The sequence below is a fragment of the Phaethon lepturus genome, unplaced genomic scaffold (assembly GCF_000687285.1).
Source record: "Phaethon lepturus isolate BGI_N335 unplaced genomic scaffold, ASM68728v1 scaffold7108, whole genome shotgun sequence".
NCBI lineage: Eukaryota > Metazoa > Chordata > Aves > Phaethontiformes > Phaethontidae > Phaethon > Phaethon lepturus.
In genome coordinates, this window is record NW_010559613.1 from 20212 (window position 1) to 38003 (window position 17792).

A 17792-nucleotide genomic window follows, 5' to 3' on the forward strand; every position below is an offset into this window, starting at 1 on the left:
CTTGAATTTGGAACACTTGCTTGGTAGGACCAGCTCTGTTGTGTGAAAGCCTGCACTTGTTTCGCAAGCACTTAGTATGCTAAATATTGCGTATTCCAGATGTGATATCAATGAAGAGGAATGCTGTACAGATTTGCATACATTTGAGGGGCACAGAAGGGTTGTGTGTATCCAGGAACCTCATTTTTTAAAGCCAGGATGTTTGCTTTCTTGCAGGAGATGCCTGCAGGCATTGGGTGAGGTACAGTGAAGCAATGGAAGCACGGGGACAGTGGGCAAAGAAGTTGGTCAGTGAATTTCAAAGCAAGATTGAGAAGCTTTATGAAGAAATGGACCCTGCATTTTCCAGGACTCCACTTTCCCCCTTCAAAAGGAAACCAGGTAATGGTACTTGATAAAACTTGTAAAGCAGGAGGTGGTAACAATTTTGCTCCGTCCAGCATATCTCTAGTTACCTCTCCCCAGTTTAGCAGGCTGATTTGTTGTTGCAGAATTCCATAGCACACTAAAAATCATTAATGGTAAAGGACAGTAGCTATCATACAGGAATAACGCTGCAGGAAGAATGGACAGAATGCAGCGATACTTTCCTAGCTTGCTTATTGAGTTTCTCCATAAGTGAGTATATAAGGAGTAAATTAAATACTTCTAGCCTGACTGAAGAATGTGTTCTCTTGCTGCAGAGCGCACATATCTTTCACAGTGTTCTTCCTTCAGCAGTCCTAAGTATTTTTCCTGCCTAGCTGTGCTCATCTGTTTCTGATTTTGGGGCTGTTAATTCTGCTCTGTGAGCACATATGCATTGGTATGGATGGTGAAGTTCTCTCCAAAGGAGATGAGTAAAACGCTGGTTGTGCTTTTCCATCCCCACAGATACTTCATTGAGTCCTCATAAAAGTCCCTTAGAGAAAAGCCGTTTACCTCCCACAAGCTTGCCACGACTCCGGCACCCTCCCTGGAACCGGCTTCGATCCAGCTGTGTGGTAGTTCGAGTGGATGACTTGGATGTTCACCAGGTAGGGATTTGAGCAGTGTCTGGAAATGTTCATGTCATTTTTAAAAAAGACATTTAATCTGATACAATTCAAATTCATGCAAATCTCATGTCATCCAAGGCAATCAAAACTCTTCCCAGAGAATCTGAATGTCGTTATGATGTTGCATGTAAGACTTTTAAACCAAGGATGAACTGCTGATAGTTTTCGTGCTCAGAGGAAGTTGCATGCATAACCACATTCTGCACTCTGTGTCTGTTTGCACCTAACCTTGCATCAAGCATTAAGCAGGCCCAGGGTAGAAGATTTTGTGCATTTGAGAAGTTAGTGAGGATATGGATTTTTTGGCAGAGGAGGAATAGGTCTTCCTTCAGGCGTTCTGACCCAGGACAGAAAGCATCGTTAGACTGGGTCAGGCCCTACATCCATATACCCTGTAACCATTGCAAGAGCATAATCAGTACCAGGTACTATAATGGAGTTACCAACATGCTGTTAATCCTGACGAGAGCTGTAACAGATTTGAGTTCTGTTTATTCACATCACCTAATTCTAAGTGTCATGGCTCTTACTAGCAGTGACAGGAGACATAAAGAACTAAATTCCCTCAAAGGGGAGGAGTTGACAATATTAGCAGGTAGAAAAAAGTTTTATTTTTACTTGAAAGCACAGTACATTTGTGTAAATGAGATGGATTGAATACAGGAGACTGCAGGGTTACTAGGACATTTTATTTTGCCAAATCTGAATTTCAGACAAGTGCTTACCCTTGTGTTTTCAGGTTTCTACAGCTGGTCAACAAAGTAAGAAACCCTCCACCTTGCTTTCATGTAGTAGAAAATTCTTCAAACTTCCTGATCAGGTCTCTGCAATCCATATTGAATTTACAGAGTATTACTTCCCAGACAATCAGGACTTTCCAGGTAATACACCAAGGTTAGCACCTTCTTTCATAAGTTTCTTAAACAATCAGACAACTCTTAATTTTTTCAGTGTGTTAATCCTGCTACATATTCTCTGAATGTCCATTTTTGTTTAGTTTTCTGATGTTTGCCTTCATTGTTATTTTTTTTGTCCTGTGGGAAAGTGGGATAGAGTTTGCCTAGTGCAAAATGTGGAGGCAAAATTGTGCTTGCAAAATAAGGTATCCAGGAACGTATTGAAGCAGCTGCTGTGTCTGCCCAACCATTGGGGTTCTGCCTTATTGATTAGCACTGGAGTAGGACTGTAGGGTGCTTTGGGTGCTCTGCAGATGGCTTGATGTGAGACCTGGAACACCTTGTTTCTCTGGTGCACTACAGCTTCTCCCTTTCGTCAAGAGATCTGTCTTCCAGTGGGTGTTGAAGCCCTCTGCATTGGTGTTGTCTGTGCAGGTTATACACTGAGCTGCAGACCACCTGAAGTGCCTTTTCTGCTATTATTAATCTGTCTTAATTCCGTTTTATTCTAGTTCCATGCCCAAACCTGTACGTACAGCTGAACGGCCTGATGCTTACCCTGGATACAGCAAGCGTTCTCTGGATAAACCTCTTCTGTCTGGATCTTTATCGTAGCTTGGAGCAGTTCAAAGCCATCTACAAGCTGGAGGACTCAGGCAAGCATGATGAGCATGTTGATGTTCGACTGGATGGCTTCCGGCTGAAGGTACCATTCATTTCTTTCCTTTCCCAGTCTTCACTATTCTCTCTCTCCCTGTTCTGGAAGGAACATGAGACCAGGACATAGCTGGAGTCCAGAAGAGAAAACAAAACTTCTGCCTTTCTCTAACTTTCTTCTGTCTACCACTTGTGTTAGTTTTGTTTTGATCTGTGGGCAGTAAAAGAGGTGCTTGAGTTCTAGTCCAAAATAGGCAGACAAGTCAGTATTTACAAAAACAGTTTCAAGGAGAAATTGATGGTTCAAGTAGTCAGAGATTGTTTTCTGGCCTTTGGAAACCATTTTGACTCTCATCCCAGTGGGCCTACTTCTGCTGCATTGATGTCCTGTGGTGTTTGTCATTGACTACCCATGTTAGCAGATTTGTGAGGAGGCTTAAAGGCCTGAAAGCGTAGTAAGTCCTTGCAGAGAAAGATGGAAGTGAATGTTGTAAGTTCGGCTGCTACATAAGCCATGGATGGTAAAAGAATGTGAAGTAAAACTCAGTTTAAATTCCCTTGTGTCTGATCCCTCTTCCCTAATTTGTAAATTTTATGTAATTTTTCAGATAGGGATAAATTGAGAGTCCCATCCAGCTCTTGGGATTTTAGTAGAGACCAAGACTTCTCAATTGTTTATATATTCCACAGCTGACCTTCTGTGTAAATAGGCAGGATAAGCCTCTCCTAATTTTCCCTCTCACTGCTTTACTTGTAATGTCTTTCTCTTCCATGTAGCTTAACATCCCCGTGGAGAAGAAAGTCACTGACCACCAAGATCGTCCACAGACACTCTGCATTTGTACGTCAGAGATGACTGCCACCAACACCCGCCACGCTCCCTTCTGCAGCTGTCAGGACCTCCAGAACCTCTTCCGTAAATTTGCCAGTTCGGAATTCTTCCACTCCAGCTACACTAAGTTCCCAAGGTCTCAGGACAATTTCAGCCTCCTCCACACCCTTTTCTTGCGCCATGCATATGAGGTGGATGATAGGCCTCAGAAGCATCCAGGCTTTCCCCGGCTACTATACAAAACCTCTGCCTCTGAAGATCTGTGGTCAATGAATTTCACTGAGCTTTGTCTGGACTTTGAGGGGGCTGAAAGCTCAAAGGGCAGAGCCCTTAGCTTTATTGACCCTTTTCCCCTTTCCATCTGGGCCTGCCTTCCCAAAAGATGGGGGCAAGCGCAGATATCTAAACGACAGGAACTGGATGCTTCTGAGTTTAAAATCAAGCCTTCTGCCAGCTTTAGCAATCACTCCAAGAATGAGAACCTTTCCAGGCAACATGGGGTTTGTCAAAGATCAAAGACCGACCAGGATCTGAAGAACATCTACAAGGTCCCAGAGACAATGGATGTCTTGGGAGAATCTGAATGTGAAATCGATGATGGAGTAGATGATAAAGAGCTGGAAGCTTCTGCTGATATCCATGTGCTTGTGTCCTCATCTGTTCATGTCAAAATTCGACTCAACCACTACCAATACTTGGTGCTGCTCAGGATGAAAGAAGTTCTGCAAACACTACAGGAGCAGTTGGCCCAAGACACCCAGGAATTGACTGGGTCTCCTTTAGATCCCATGTCTGCTTGTGTAGGAGTTATGTTCCACAGTGCTGAAGTGGCCCTACTCATGAACCCCACACCAGGCTCTGTCCTGGAACCCCGATCTCTTGACTCGGACACAACAAGCCTGATTGAATCTGAGCTCTCGCCTTCAGACAGCAAGGAGGGGCTGGTGGCTGAAGAGAAGGAGCTGAAATCGGAGGCCAGTTCGGAGAAGGGAGTATGCAGCACCTCAGAGGTCCCAGAGGACGGTGGGATTGAAAATACAGGTACCAGTGTACCGCTGGAGAGACTCCCAAGATCCACAAGTGATGGAGCTCTCAGTACAGCTCCACATAGTAAAAGCATAGAGGAGAAAGCTTCGATAGAGGAAGCACATGAAGCTGTAGAAGCCCTGGCTGCAGAAAGACCAGCAGAGACCAGCAGCCATTCTCAGAGCTCTCCTGCCCTTCCTTCTAGCCTGACCTCAGACACGCAGCCCCTGGGGGGAGGAAACCTCACTCTCGATGGCCAGGCAGAACTCATCCCTTTGAAGAACATAGAGGTGGAGTTGTCTAGTGCGCTGCATATCACAAAGGATGCCACGAAGGAAGCTCTGCACGTGACTATGGACCTCACCAAAGAAGCCATGTCTATAACAAAAGACGCTCTGAGCCTGAGCCGGGAGAAAATGACCTCCACCATGCAGAAAATGCTCTCTCTCCCCCCAGCCAGGTGAGTGGGCCATCCTCCTGTGCTTCACAATAGCAGCAGCAAGGCTGCGGGGAAGGGGGGAAATGTAGGCCGAGTGTTCCCTTTCTTTCCCCATCATTTGGATTAGAGACAGGTTAGATCTTCATCTCTCGGGTTGGTCTAAGGACACAAAAGTCTGACTTGCAAGTGTTCAGAGTCCAGCCCAATATCTGTAAAATCCGGAGGCTAAGCTGTTCGCCTTTATCACCTGGTTTGGTTTGGCTTTTTTTGTGTAGGGATTCTGTGCCCAAAGCAGAAGAGGGAGCAGTGACTCCAAGCGGGGGTGGCACCAGCCGAATGCGTTTCTTCTCCATGAAGAGGACAGCATCCCAGCATTCCTTTGACACCACGTCTGTGGATGGGAGCGGCCCTGAGGATGGGCTGTCTGTGGACAGCGATGGCAGTGACGGCTTTGTGATGCTCACAGACTCTGGTAACAAGCGCTTGGCTTTATCCTCTCCCTCGCTCTTACTTCGCACCAGTGAACAGTTCTCTGCCATGGGCAACTGAGTCATGCTGTGTTAGTATGAAACTCGCTTGTGCCACTCCTTTTTGAAGGTCACGAGTAGTTCATGCACAATGGCTCTTTCTGCTCTTGTAGGTGCCTCTTCTTTGAGATGAGGAGTATAAATGGGTGGGGAGGGTGACCCCTGCACATCACACTGGTGTTCTAAGGCATTTGGCCATACTAGAGCAAGGACTGTAAATGTGTGCAGGTGGGTGGATGGTACACAGCATTTAGGAAGGGGTTAGTAAGGGCTGGTTGGAAATAGGGTACACTGAGCATTTCAGTGGATGTCTTTCACTTCAGTTCTGCTTAAATTGCTTCTGAGGAGCTGGAGAGAGGTCCCTAGGGGATGGTATAGGTTGATAGGCCCTGAGATTCAGGCAGGTGCTGAGATCAGGACTTCTTAAAACCACAAAAAGAAACAGAATCGAATTGTTGTTACTTTCATTTCAGAACCCAGCCTGGACCCTCTTCCCTCAGGGCATCTTCCTCAGGTCCACAATGACACAGGCAGTAGAGCAAGCCTGATGGCAGAGGATGAGGGTGGAGTGTCTCCTGAAGTAAACAGCTCGACTTCACAGAGTGAAGACCCCAGCCTTCAGCTGGTCAGAGCTCTGTTCCTTTTCACTGTAGTATTGTCTGTAAGTGAATCTGGAAGCGAACAGTGTGGCGGTTGTTTGTTTTAATAAATGAGCTTGTCACTTGGTGTTTCAGGTGTCTGTCCTTGTGTTGAAGATGAATGAGGTGAACTGTGGAATTGAGGCACGAGGTGATGATTTGTCTGTTGCTTTACAAGTGACAAACGTGGTTCCAGAGCAACTGAACAACGTTGGAATGTGGCAGTATCTGCGTGGCTATCTGGGTAAGACGCTGGCTATTGGAGTCTGCTGCTTCTACAGCTGCACTTTTATAACTGGCTTTTATGCTGGCCATCCTCAGAGAATATGCCGTTTTAACTGGTACTTCAGTGTTAATGTTTAGTGTATTTAGGATTGAATATGACTTGTGTGTGAGGGAATGTGAATGCTAAGGATCTTTCCGTCAGTGGTTCAAATCTCGTGTTTGAAAGATATTTCCAAAGTGCCTACACAGTCAAGCTCTATGGTGCCTAGTAATCATTGAATGGGATTTTTTTTTTAATTGCTGCTAGGATGCATGAAATTAATTGAAAGAGTGAAATTGAAAATTGAACGTTATCAAGGGAAACCCTGAAGTTATTCCTGCCCAGAGAATAATGCTTCTGGGCTAGGATACTTCCCCAGGGCTAAATGCGATTAAAAAAAGACAACAACAAAAAAACCAAAAAAACCCCCAAACCAACCAACCCAACTCCAAAAAAACCCCAAAACTAAAAGCAACTACAACCCAAAACTTGAAGTGAAAGCATGAGCAGTTCTTGGGCCGTTATCCTCCCCTTTAGCAGTGCTGCCTATGGCCACGAGGGGGCTAAGTGGAATGCAAGGTGAGGTAGTGTTGAGGGCAGTGGAAAGACTGATCCGCTCTGGAGAGCGGAGTGGTGGGTGTTTGGTCAACTCGTGGATATGCAAAACGAAAATTAAAGTGTGCTGAGATGGTGAGAGAGAGGGACACTTCTGGGAGCTTTAAGTGGTCCAGTTCTGGTGTTAGTTCTTGTGATATTGACTCTTAGTCATTTGAAACTTGGATTAATTTCATGTGAAGGATGATTTCAGACTGCTGTCATTGTGAACTTGTCCCCATTCTGCATCTGGACAGTAAAGGGCTTTTCAAGATACTTATTTTGAGTTTATTTCTTTTTATTGATGCCACCTTCTGCAATGAGATCTTTCTGCTATAGCTCTAGGAGATCCAAGCATAGAGAAGCCTTCAGTCCCCGAAGCCAGTAAGACCGAGCCAGAAGTGCGCCTACGTCTTGAAGTAGGACCTAATGCTGCTGTGCATTCACCACTCGCTGTTCAGAATGGCTTTCTGCATATGCTGGTCCACAGTTACACAGCAGAGATCTTCATGTCCTTCCTTACCAACCTTGGCCCATTCCTTGAGGATGAAATAATTCCAGAGGTGATCCCCATGGAGATAGAAGTTGTGGATGCTAAAATCACACTGAAGGTGAGTGTATGGGGAACCAGAGATTCCCCCTGGGATGGTAGCCTGGGCAGAGCTCACTTGCAAGATTCTGCTTGGGAAAGGATGCTGTCGGATTACTGTGGGCCTCTGCAGAGGTCCTGTCTTCCTGATACTTTTTTATTTTCCTTCTAAAAAATGCCTTAGGGATGAACAAATAACACAACGGAATTGTTGAGTGATCAGATTGTGGAGAAATGGTGGGAGCCTGACATTCAGATTCTTTCCCCAGCTTTGATGATGACCTGTTTTGCAAACTTAAAGGAAAGAATTTAATACCTCTTCCTCCAACTGCTTGTGTGAAATGGGAAATATTTGTCCTTTTCTGTAAACATTTAGAGAATTACAGATGAAAAACATCATGTAAGAGCTGGTTGGTATTTGGGAGAGGGGCGCTGACAGAAGTTCTTAATTAAACCTTTGTGAAAGTAATACTTTGGCTCCACTGACAAGCAGGAACCAGTGTTGCTGCCCAGCGGCATGAAAATCTCCAGATTAAGGCATATTGGCTTTCTTTGGCTAAGGAATATTGGCTAGGGGGTTGAATTGGGAATTTGTAGGATGACAAATGAGAGTAGCCTTCAGGGTGATGGTCATAGGCCTCTCCTCAACCTTTATTATGGATTTGACAGAACTTGGTTCAGATCTGTGGGAGTGCTTGCTACACAGATGAAGACTTGCATGCAGCCTTTTATATAAAACCAGGCTTTTCCATACGGTGGGTGACCTTGGTGAGCTCTGGCAGTGCTGTCAATCAGTAACGCTACTCCTGTGAAGGCTGGGGGCAAGGGGAATCCTTTGCAGAGTTGCCAGAGCTGTCACAGCAGTTCATCTCTTCTCTGCTTTGTTTTTTCCCAGGATGACAGTCCCCGGGTATACCCTACCTCCCCTGGCCCTCTTCCTATCACCTTGGCAGTAGATCACATCATCGTGAAGCGCAGAGATGATGGGGTGTTCTGTCTAACAGGTCAGCAACATCGAGAAACTTGTTTTATACTCCCCAGGCTGTGCTGGAGGTAGAGCGCTCTGCTGTGCCTGGTGCTGGAGGAGACTGGAACTGAAATCTGATGGTTGTTGCTGGGAAGGATGGGCTCTGGTGTGAGAGCAGTCTTGTCTTCTGTTCTCTGCAGTCACTTCTACCAGAATGGGCAAATAATCTTCTGTCTTCAGTGCAAGCATCCAGGTCCTTTGGCTGCTCTGCCGTGTTGATCTCTGGATGCATGCATTCCAGCCTCTCTAGTTCTTGCCTTTGTTGTTTTGTTTGGGCAGCAAATTTGATACCTCAGGCAGAGCAGGTTAATACCTAAAACAATGAACTGGCAGCCTGAATTCATGGCTGATGTTTCCTTAAGCTCACACAGTCAGGACAGATTACTGCTGCTTCCCTTGCTTTACTTTCTCCATTTTAAAATGGGAATGAGATTTCATTTTTTTCCCCCTGTTTAAAGAGAGGGAAAGAAAAAAAAGGAAAAAAGGTGAAGTTATTCTTCTTGTCCTGAGAACCCTGTTGTATAAATGTCCACACCTGAATGTTTTCTGTGCTTCTTTCCAGCTCCTCAAGGGGAGGGCTCACTGAAACAGGAAAAACCTGTGTCAGTTCTTCAGGAACAGAAGGCCCCAGTGGAGTGTGTCTTGGCAGCCCCAGCAGCAGGAACACGTGGATTGCAGGTGAGTCACTGCTGCCTGTTGCTGTCTGGACAACTGGATAGCTGGCAGTAGGCTGGAAAATTAAGTCTTTTGTTTTCATGTGTTTGCAGTTACTGGTAGGTGTGGTGTGTTGCAGGTAGGGAGTGCACACACAAGCAGCCTGTACCTCCTTTTACAGGCATTCTGAGAAGTAAGAATACCTTGCCCAGCATAAACCTTCTTGGTCTCTTTCAGAAATCTCTTGTTTTTTCTGGGTGGCTCCATCGTTTCACTGTGTCTGGCTCCCTGTTAGAAAAACAGCAATCAGGAGTTTCCCGCAAAGAAAGAGATGTTATGTCAGAGTAGAGTAAGTCTTACAGCCAGGGAGTTTCACGTTGCCTGAAGTTTCTGCTATTCAGTTTGAACTTTTGTTCCATTTCGATCCATATATCTCAATGCCGGATAACTGGTTTGTTTTTCAATATGCAGTATCCTCTACTTATACTTCCTGTTTGATGCCAGGTCTATTTGGTAAACTGATCACTTGCTATGGAAAAATATATATTAAGGGAGCAACGGATTGGATTCTGTTCATTAGTTGGCACACATCATTTCTCATCTGTCTCTTCCATTTAGTGGAGAGACTTTCTTTTCTTCCCATCCATAGCATCTTGTGAAATGGGGCCGTGTCCAGAACTGGAGCACAAAAGCATCACAGTAGCTTAGCTTCAGTTTATTTTCTGATGCTATTAAACTTAACAGGAACAAAGGCAAAGGCTAAATTCTTGAGTAAAACAATTTCCAAGAGCCCAAGGAGAAAACTGTCTTGTGCCATGAAATTGCAGTGGGATCTCACTGGCAATGTTTCAGGACAGAATTAACTTTGTTCATGGAGACAAGAGATAGGAATGCCAGGCATCTGCTATCGTCTTAACTTTAACAAATCTTTAGAGGTGTATCAGAACCCCTTATAAAAGAATATTGCAGATCAGAGATGAACTTTTATTTTTCCTGCTTTTTTTGTATAGTTATCTTCAGCCAGAATCAGCTAGCTGCTTTGCAGGAGAAAACCTTGCCCACTCAAGTCTCGTTCCTATGCCTAGAAACGTGAAGGGAAGTCTTGGGAGAAAATAGTCGTTAGCCATCACTGGCAGCCTGAGCTGACTCTAATGACAGGTTATGGAAGTCAGCAGGCACCAGTTGGCAAGTATTCCTGCGACTCAGACTGGGTCGCGTTGTGAGTGAGTTTTGTGTGGTTGTGTCACATAGTGTAATTCATCTCAAAAGCTCCTGCTTTGGTTTTCCTCTTTAAGCAGATCGGTGTAGTCGCATCTGCCCTGCTGCTTACCTTTGGAAACTCCTGCTTTGTTTTTTCTCTGTTTGTCTCTTGTAGTTAAAGGAAGTGCCAGAGTTGCAAAGGGAGCTTCAGACCACGAAAATAGCCCTTGCAGAAGCCAACATGGACAAGGCTCGCCTTTTGCAGGAAGTTAGGAAATACAATCCCCTCTTCCAGCTTTGACAGTGAAGGCGCAGGCTGCAGTTGCTCAGGAGGAGTGGAGACCACCACCAGCACTAAGGCGGCTAGTTTGATTATATTGCTGCTAAATGGGTCAACCTCCTGGAGACTGATCACCTCAATGAATGGAAACCAACTGTGATTGCAAAATGAACTTGGAAGAGGGAGGAAGGCAGGCAGGAAGGCCTGGCTGAGCAACAGGGAAGGAACGAGAAGGAATTATCTGTTTGCAGACACTTTTCTCTGTCCTGGCAGTATGGTGCTACCATCTGTCACTGAACCAGGGCAGTGGTCAGCCTACAAACAAAAGGTCAGAACTTGGGGGACACACCCCATGTCTCTTCATCCATGGGTGGTAGTGACAGTCTGCTTTCAGCCTTCACCTTTCATGGCAACATCTAGAGATGGTCCATGTTGGGGTTTCTGCTTCTTTTGGCCTTACTCATCGTGTTCTTGCCCAATCGTGCATGCCGAAGAACACAGCAAGAGCAGCATAGTTACTTCACCACATCAAGGAGTGATGGAGAATAGGTATGGCAGAAAACATTGCATAGAGCTCTGAGGTGAAAGCATGTGTATTATCACATGAAAAACAGAAACATAAGAGGTCGGTGGGTGTGGGAGATGCAGAAGGGATTCCCCCCTGTGGAGGAAGGGGGCTACAGCTCATTATTCCCTCAAGAATGAGGTCAGGATAGTAAAGAAATTCCTTCAGATTTCTCTTTGCACCAGTAATTTGTTGGGTCAAGACAGGATCGGTAGTATACTAGACTTAGTCTAGTTCATACTCACTTAACCCCACAATGTTTAGATTTATAGATGCGGAAACACAAAGGAATCAATTTATTTCATGACAAAGCGCTGTTCAAACTTTAATTTTACTGTCAAAGATCAGGGGTGAAGGATGTCGATTAAGTCACAGAATGAGAGGACCTATGCATTTTCTTTGGGATGCATGCTGTTCTCAAACCATGGTATGCTAGATTTTCACCAGTTGGAGAGAGGGGGAGCAGTACTGGCTGCACAAGGCAACAGCTGTCTGCGTTCCTACATGGTCGTGTATCTTTATCAGCACTGAGCTCATGCCTGGTCTTAAATGTCTTTTAACAGGGATGCTGGTATGTGGGTCAGGAGAAGGGTGCTGACCAGGCCCCCTTGGGTGGGGGGCTGATGCTATTAACTGCTCACTATGGGGTGGAGATGAAACAGTAGCTGTTGGGTTGAGCAGGGTTTCTGTTCTCGCCTTTTCTGGAGCTGCTTCCCTGAAGAGGAGGAAGTCTCTGTGGTCAGTGACTGACTTAATTTATAAAGAAATAGCTTCTACGAGTGTGGAGGGGAAAAAAAAACCCACCCTAGTAAAATATGAAGTAAACACTAATTTTAAGAAGTGAAAAAGGCAATGTCATTTATGAACTGTAAGAATCAAATCCATTCTAGCTTCTATGAGTGTGGAGGGGAAAAAAAAAAACCACCCTATTAAAATACGAAGTAAACACTAATTTTAAGAAGTGAAAAAGGCAATGTCATTTATGAACTGTAAGAATCGAATCCATTCCTGAAGGCAAACTGGTGCGTGGTTTCTCTGCTCTGCTAGTCCAGACACTATGTGGTCGATGTGCTGAAGGAGGAGGCAGCCGTAAGGGGCAGTCGTGAAGGGAGAAGCTGTTCCAGAGGAGAACTTGCTCTGTGTTCTGATACAGAAGGTGCGACTTCCAGCCCCCTCTGTGTTATGGATGAGTGCTCGTTCCCCACCCTGTTACAGCTTTTTTTTACTGTGTGCAGAGTTTGTTGGATTGTATCTTATTTCAAACTTTGATTTGGATTTTTTCCAGCTGCGTTTTGTGATTGTGTAAATGTACCATTTCTCATGCACAGCCTTTTTAGTGCACGTAAAGGAGGTAGCGATTGCCACACACCAAATGCTAGGGAAAGTGACAGGTTATATATGATTCTCCTTTATTAATCAGATTAAAACTTCACTTGTCTATAAAGGTTAGGTAACCCTTACTGTGTTTTTAGCTGAACACACTCCCCAAAACTTTAATCTAATGGATTTATTTTTTTCTTTGTAAGCATTACTCCACTGAAATTAGTTTAGCTAAAGTAATACAAGATTTTAATCCTGCTCACTATGCAAGGAGCAGCCTCTGATTTACAAGCCATGATGAGTTGAGGCCTGGAAACTACGCAAAAGAAAGCAAATAACTTGGGAGTTAAGTTTGTTTTTCCTATGGTGCTCTTACATACTTGTCCCTTTGCCTAACTCTGGAGCTGTTAAACACTTCCCCTTAACAGGCACTCCTGAGATCACTTTAGTTCTTCTTTAGCTCTAGGGGAAACAGGGACATATTTACAGCACTAGGCTAGATGTGGAGGCACTGCTGTCTGTGGTTTGCAGGGAGCCGAGAGTGAATTCCTTATGGTTGTTAGCTTTCACTTTGAAAAAAGGGGTATGTAAGAGAGAGATGGTGATTAAAACAACAGTCACACTTGAAAGAACATCATCTTAATTCTGTGCTTGACTCCATTAGGTTGAAGGTAGCTTTGAGTAGCATTTGTTAGAACTAGTCCTTGTGTGAACAGCCAGCCTTGGGGCAGAGTGTACTGCTGGAGTCCAGTATTTCTGCCGAGATCTGACTGACCCGTGCCTACAATCAGATATGGCAGCGAGAGGCTGACCTTCCTTCCAGAACCTCTGGAAGCGGGCAGCCACAAATTACTTAAGAGGAGGAGTACTTGCCTTTGGCAGAAGCATGGGAGCTGAGCTGCAGGAGGCTTCACGGTCACCACCCGCTTAGCCTGGGCTAACGCTGATGTTTGGATGCTGTGACTTCTGCCTGTTGCTTTCCCTCCTCCAAGGGAGAGGATTGCTCCTCCTTGTTCCTGTTAGACAACCTGGCTCTTTTCTCTGGAGCACGTTCTGTGCCCATCCCCTGCTCAATGCAGCCTTTGCCAGGATAGATTTGTGGTGCTGCCTGTGGTGGAAAATGTACCAGAGCAGCCTGCCAGGCCTGTTCTCAAGAGGAAAATGCACTTTAACTTTTTAAGCAGCAATGGGCATTTCCTTCACCAATACTGCCTCGTGCATAGAACTCAGAAGTAAAAGCAGGGGTTCCGAAATGCAAATTATCTTCTGTAGTAAATAAGACTCTTGCTTGGAGAGCTGCTCCCAGCAAGAGAGAAAGGGGGTAACGAAGCATCTACGTATCTAGACTTGCTGTAAAACAAACCTGTATGCTAACAGCTCGCTGTAAGTACCATTACCAACTGCACAAAGCCTACATAAGCAGAAGTTGAACTTTGTTTAGTCAAATCTTTGTGCTTCTGTGCTCGCTCCCTCTTCCTGTGTGAAGCAAGAAATGTAAGAATGCTTGCCTTAGGTGGAATGCAATAGCACTCTTACTTTTTATTCACTAATTCCTTGAAAATGGAAGGTTTCTTTCTTCTCTTTCAAATTTTCGTGACTTTTTGTTTGAGTAGGTGTCCAGCTTCATCTCCAGCCAGCTTGGGACACGAGTAGGGTACAAAGGGTTTTCCCAGACATGGTGCCTATTGCGGTGTCACTCAACTCCTTACTGCTCCCTCCCACATGCGCAGACTGAACAGAGCTGGGGCCAGGTTGTTTACAGCAAATTTCTTGGTCTAGCAACTTAAGTCAACTGGTTTTGTTTAAGAATTAAAGCACTTCCATTGTTTTAAGTACCAGTAAAAAGTACTGTAAAACAAAATCCACTTCCTTGATACAAGGCACACGTGTGGGAGGACAAAAACTTCTGAATATCCACTGATGATTAGCAAAGTTTACTTTTTAGAGCATTTTATTTAAGGACTCTGTGTTATGATGCAGGCCAACTTAATCCTTTGTGTAACTACAACATGGTTACCCTAGGAAGAGCACATGGCCTCACCATCTCTTACACGTACTTAGAAGAAGCGTGCTCACAGGGGACTACTGTATGTACAGGTGGGTAATGTGCAAGTCTGAACTTGAATATTAAGCAGTATTGGAACTTTGTTGCAGTATACTTCCACTCATGCATTTACTGGTTCTATGAACCGTAAAAAGAAATTAAACTTGTTAACCTCCTTACAGACTTGGGCTTTTTTTTTTTTCCTCTCCCCTTTTCTTCTTGTTCCTAATTGTACTGTCTTCCAGACACCTCTATAAAACTGGCTTTGGGAAGAACAGCTGAATGATGATGTCAGAAGATCAGCTTTCAGTATGTGTTCCCTTCCTTACTCTCATGGCACAATACACGCCTGAGGCAAGGCAAAGCTCCATGAACATGTCAGGCTTGGTTGAGACAGATCATCATGTTGCACTCCCCCTAGTTTGAATCACACAAACACCATTACACAGTATTTCTCAGCAAGACTAGAACACAATAACAAGTTTAATATAAAAAAAAACACTGCTGTATGTAGACACTACTACATCTGTGCCAGCAGAAAGTATGATCCTGGTGGGTAAATACACTGAAGACCTTGAACGTTCCTATCCTTGCTGTTGAGGCAGAGGAGCCCAAGGCTCCAGGTCAGGGATTTGGCTCCTGTCGACTTCCACGCAGTGCTCGGATGCCAAGCCAGACTTCAGCAGTGACAGTGGGAAGCCTCCCTGCAGTCACTTAAGTTTCCACACAATGGTCCCGAAGGAGCTTCAGTCTCCCAGCTCCGCTGTAACTGTCATGAGGTTCACAGCCAGAAGCTTGTTGTAACTTCTGTCTTCTCCTGCTGCTCTTGGGCCGCTTCAGTGGAAGATGATCTTTTTATATTTGGAATTGGGGATCTGTCCTCGTGACTTGAGCCTCCTGACCGCCTCTCGCATGTGTTTGGGCTGCAGAGGTGGCAGCTCCCCCCACTTCTCACACACATCCAGTGCTAAACAACAAAAACCGAGGAGTTCAGGTAAGCAGGACAGCTAAGCTTAGCCCATCTCCTACTGTTTGAGCTTTAATTTTCAAGGCAACAGGTAACATTTTCATCCAGGGTTTACAGCTCGTATTTTGCCAGTACACAAGAAAAACTGCTTTGTGTGCTTTGCTTTGAAAGAAACAGTCAGTCCGAGGGGCATTAAAACCAGACCAGAATACACTTGCTTTTTAAGCCACTCCAGCTGGTTTGAGTCACACAAGAACTTACGATCTTAAACCTTCTGCTCTAAAGCCAGCCCTAGGTTGGGTGGTGTGTTTTGGGGTTGCTGTGTACAGCAGTGACAGGAAGGTACAACCTACAGTGGACTACAGGCCAGTTTCTTCTCTATCATTTACATTAATTATCATTTACACCTCCTGTAATGAATCAATTAACAGCAGTGAAGCTGCTTATCCAAACTGCCTCCAGCAACACAGCTCTACACAGACAGCGGCAGCAAAACTGCATCAGCCCGGTAACGGCAACCCCGGCACATGCAGGACATGTTTTGCGTGACAAGTCTATACCAACTGCTTGGCATCAAAACCAGTACCACCTCCTCCTCCAGCCCAAGCAGATTAAAAGCAGGGACACAGCTGGGCCAGCATCCCCAAAAGATCTTGACTCATCCCATAAAAGAAGAATCTTACAGGTTAAGAGGCTTAAATAACTCATTTTCCTTTGGGCTGAATTTGTCCACAGCAGCATTAACAGAAGATCCTTACTGCCCCATTTGCAGCCTGCTTCCAGGCTGACTTACAGAGGAAGAACTTCTAAGTTATCCTTGTTAGAGAGGATAAAACATGAGGTCAGTGGTCACCAACCTCTCCTGACTCATGGGCGGTGATATTGATAGGATTAGGGCGCACTATGGGCAACACCATGTTTCACCCCAGCTCTTAGCGGCAGCGTTCTGCTGCTGCTGGAAGGTCAGAGGGCCCCACGGGACAGCAAGACTGGGAACCACAAAGTGTCCAGTCTTGTTCCATGTCCTTCTGCTCAGCCGTAAGCAATGAATTTAACCCGTATCCTTAACTTTTTACTTAACGTTTGCCACTCACCTTCCTCCACCACCTCCCCAACAAAGACCTTGGAAATGCCAGACATGGCGATAACCACGTTCTGCGAGACGGAGGTGCCGGTGATGGACTGGATCAGCTGGACAAGCGGAGAAGGACAGTCAGCAGAGTGAGGTACACACAGCAACGGTGAAACATTATAACTTATATTTAGCAGTCTGAGCCTGTCAAATGTCAACCAAGGGCTACTAAAACACGTAGAACAGCAGTAAGTGAGCTTTAGAATTAGGTCCTACAGCTTTGGGCACATGCTGGCTGTCAAGATTTTACCTCACCCTCATTCAGCTGCAGTCCCCAAACCAGCAACCACATTTACCTCTTGCCTCATGGCCCCCCAGACCACTGTCATTTAAGATGAGCTCTATTTGAGCCGCATAAGCCACACAAGGGCACTGAGCTAGGCCATAACAGGAGAAGCTGATCTGATAACGGTCTCAGCCACAGAGGCCGGGACGCAGCTGGAGGGGGGAACACCCACAGCCTATGCCTACCATGGAGCCAGCTCCTGTCCTGCAAGGCCCAGAAACAACCGCAGCCAGGCTTAGTAAGGCTCAGCCTGCCTGCTCTGCTCAGACTCCTTCTGTGGCAAAGCATTGTTGAAGTCATACCCGTTTAATAGCAGCTTTGGGAAAAGCAGACCGGCGATACATCTCGTAACGGTTCAACTGTTCTTCAGAAAAGGAAGAGACCAGTATTCTGGAGTGGAAAGAATTGATCATTTACAGCAAAAATAAAAATATGTAGCTCTTCAGGCCACTGCAACAGTCCTGTGAAGCCCTTCTACAATCCTAATTCTCCTGCAGTACGAAACAGAACGGGGAGGGAAAGGCAGTGCTCCAGTGGTGCTAAGGTTTATAATGCAAAATGTCTGGGCCCGCTCGGGAGGGGTCTGGGACGGAGCTATGGACATCGTTAACCACAGGCTTATAAACTGATTAAATGATTATGGCACAGTTTCCAGCGGCAAACCCCCCCAGCGCGTGCGATGCCCTCCCGAGTGCCGGCCTTCCCAGGCGCTGCTGCCCATCACCCCGGCACTCACTGCATCTTCTGGATCTCGTCCTCGTCCACTTTGTGCTTCTTCTCCTTCCTCTCCTTCAGCTCCAGCTTCACCTTCTTGGCC

General features: G+C 45.5%; 2 protein-coding genes across 2 annotated transcripts in view; one reads left to right on the plus strand and one right to left on the minus strand.

Annotated features, from left to right (window-relative positions):
- UHRF1BP1 (UHRF1 binding protein 1) overlaps positions 1-10682 on the plus strand; it is an 18721-nt gene extending 8039 nt beyond the window's left edge. Inside the window, exons 10-21 of the mRNA XM_010293402.1 lie at positions 217-381; positions 874-1016; positions 1777-1918; positions 2446-2639; positions 3368-4908; positions 5163-5359; positions 5888-6039; positions 6149-6296; positions 7257-7522; positions 8396-8504; positions 9090-9205; positions 10557-10682. Of these exons, the coding sequence (XP_010291704.1) occupies positions 217-381; positions 874-1016; positions 1777-1918; positions 2446-2639; positions 3368-4908; positions 5163-5359; positions 5888-6039; positions 6149-6296; positions 7257-7522; positions 8396-8504; positions 9090-9205; positions 10557-10682 (3299 nt within the window). The remainder of the gene's footprint in view (positions 1-216; positions 382-873; positions 1017-1776; positions 1919-2445; positions 2640-3367; positions 4909-5162; positions 5360-5887; positions 6040-6148; positions 6297-7256; positions 7523-8395; positions 8505-9089; positions 9206-10556) is intronic.
- A 4651-nt stretch (positions 10683-15333) lies between these two features.
- TAF11 (TAF11 RNA polymerase II, TATA box binding protein (TBP)-associated factor, 28kDa) lies at positions 15334-17786 on the minus strand. The gene is made up of 4 exons (XM_010293401.1): positions 17712-17786; positions 17278-17365; positions 16652-16748; positions 15334-15557 (listed from the first exon to the last, which is right to left on the minus strand). The coding sequence occupies exons 1-4, from the start codon at positions 17714-17716 to the stop codon at positions 15427-15429; spliced, it is 321 nt and encodes a 106-aa protein (XP_010291703.1). The 5' UTR covers positions 17717-17786; the 3' UTR covers positions 15334-15426.
- Between the last annotated feature and the right edge of the window lie 6 nt (positions 17787-17792).

Bases quoted from the DNA above. Each gene is read 5' to 3' on its own strand.
- TAF11 (XM_010293401.1), bottom strand. The intron at 16,749-17,277 runs GTATGACTTCAA...CCGCTTGTCCAG, and splicing joins CCAAAGCTGCTATTAAACGG to CTGATCCAGTCCATCACCGG. The intron at 15,558-16,651 runs GTGAGTGGCAAA...TTTGTTGTTTAG, and splicing joins TGGGGAGGTGGTGGAGGAAG to CACTGGATGTGTGTGAGAAG.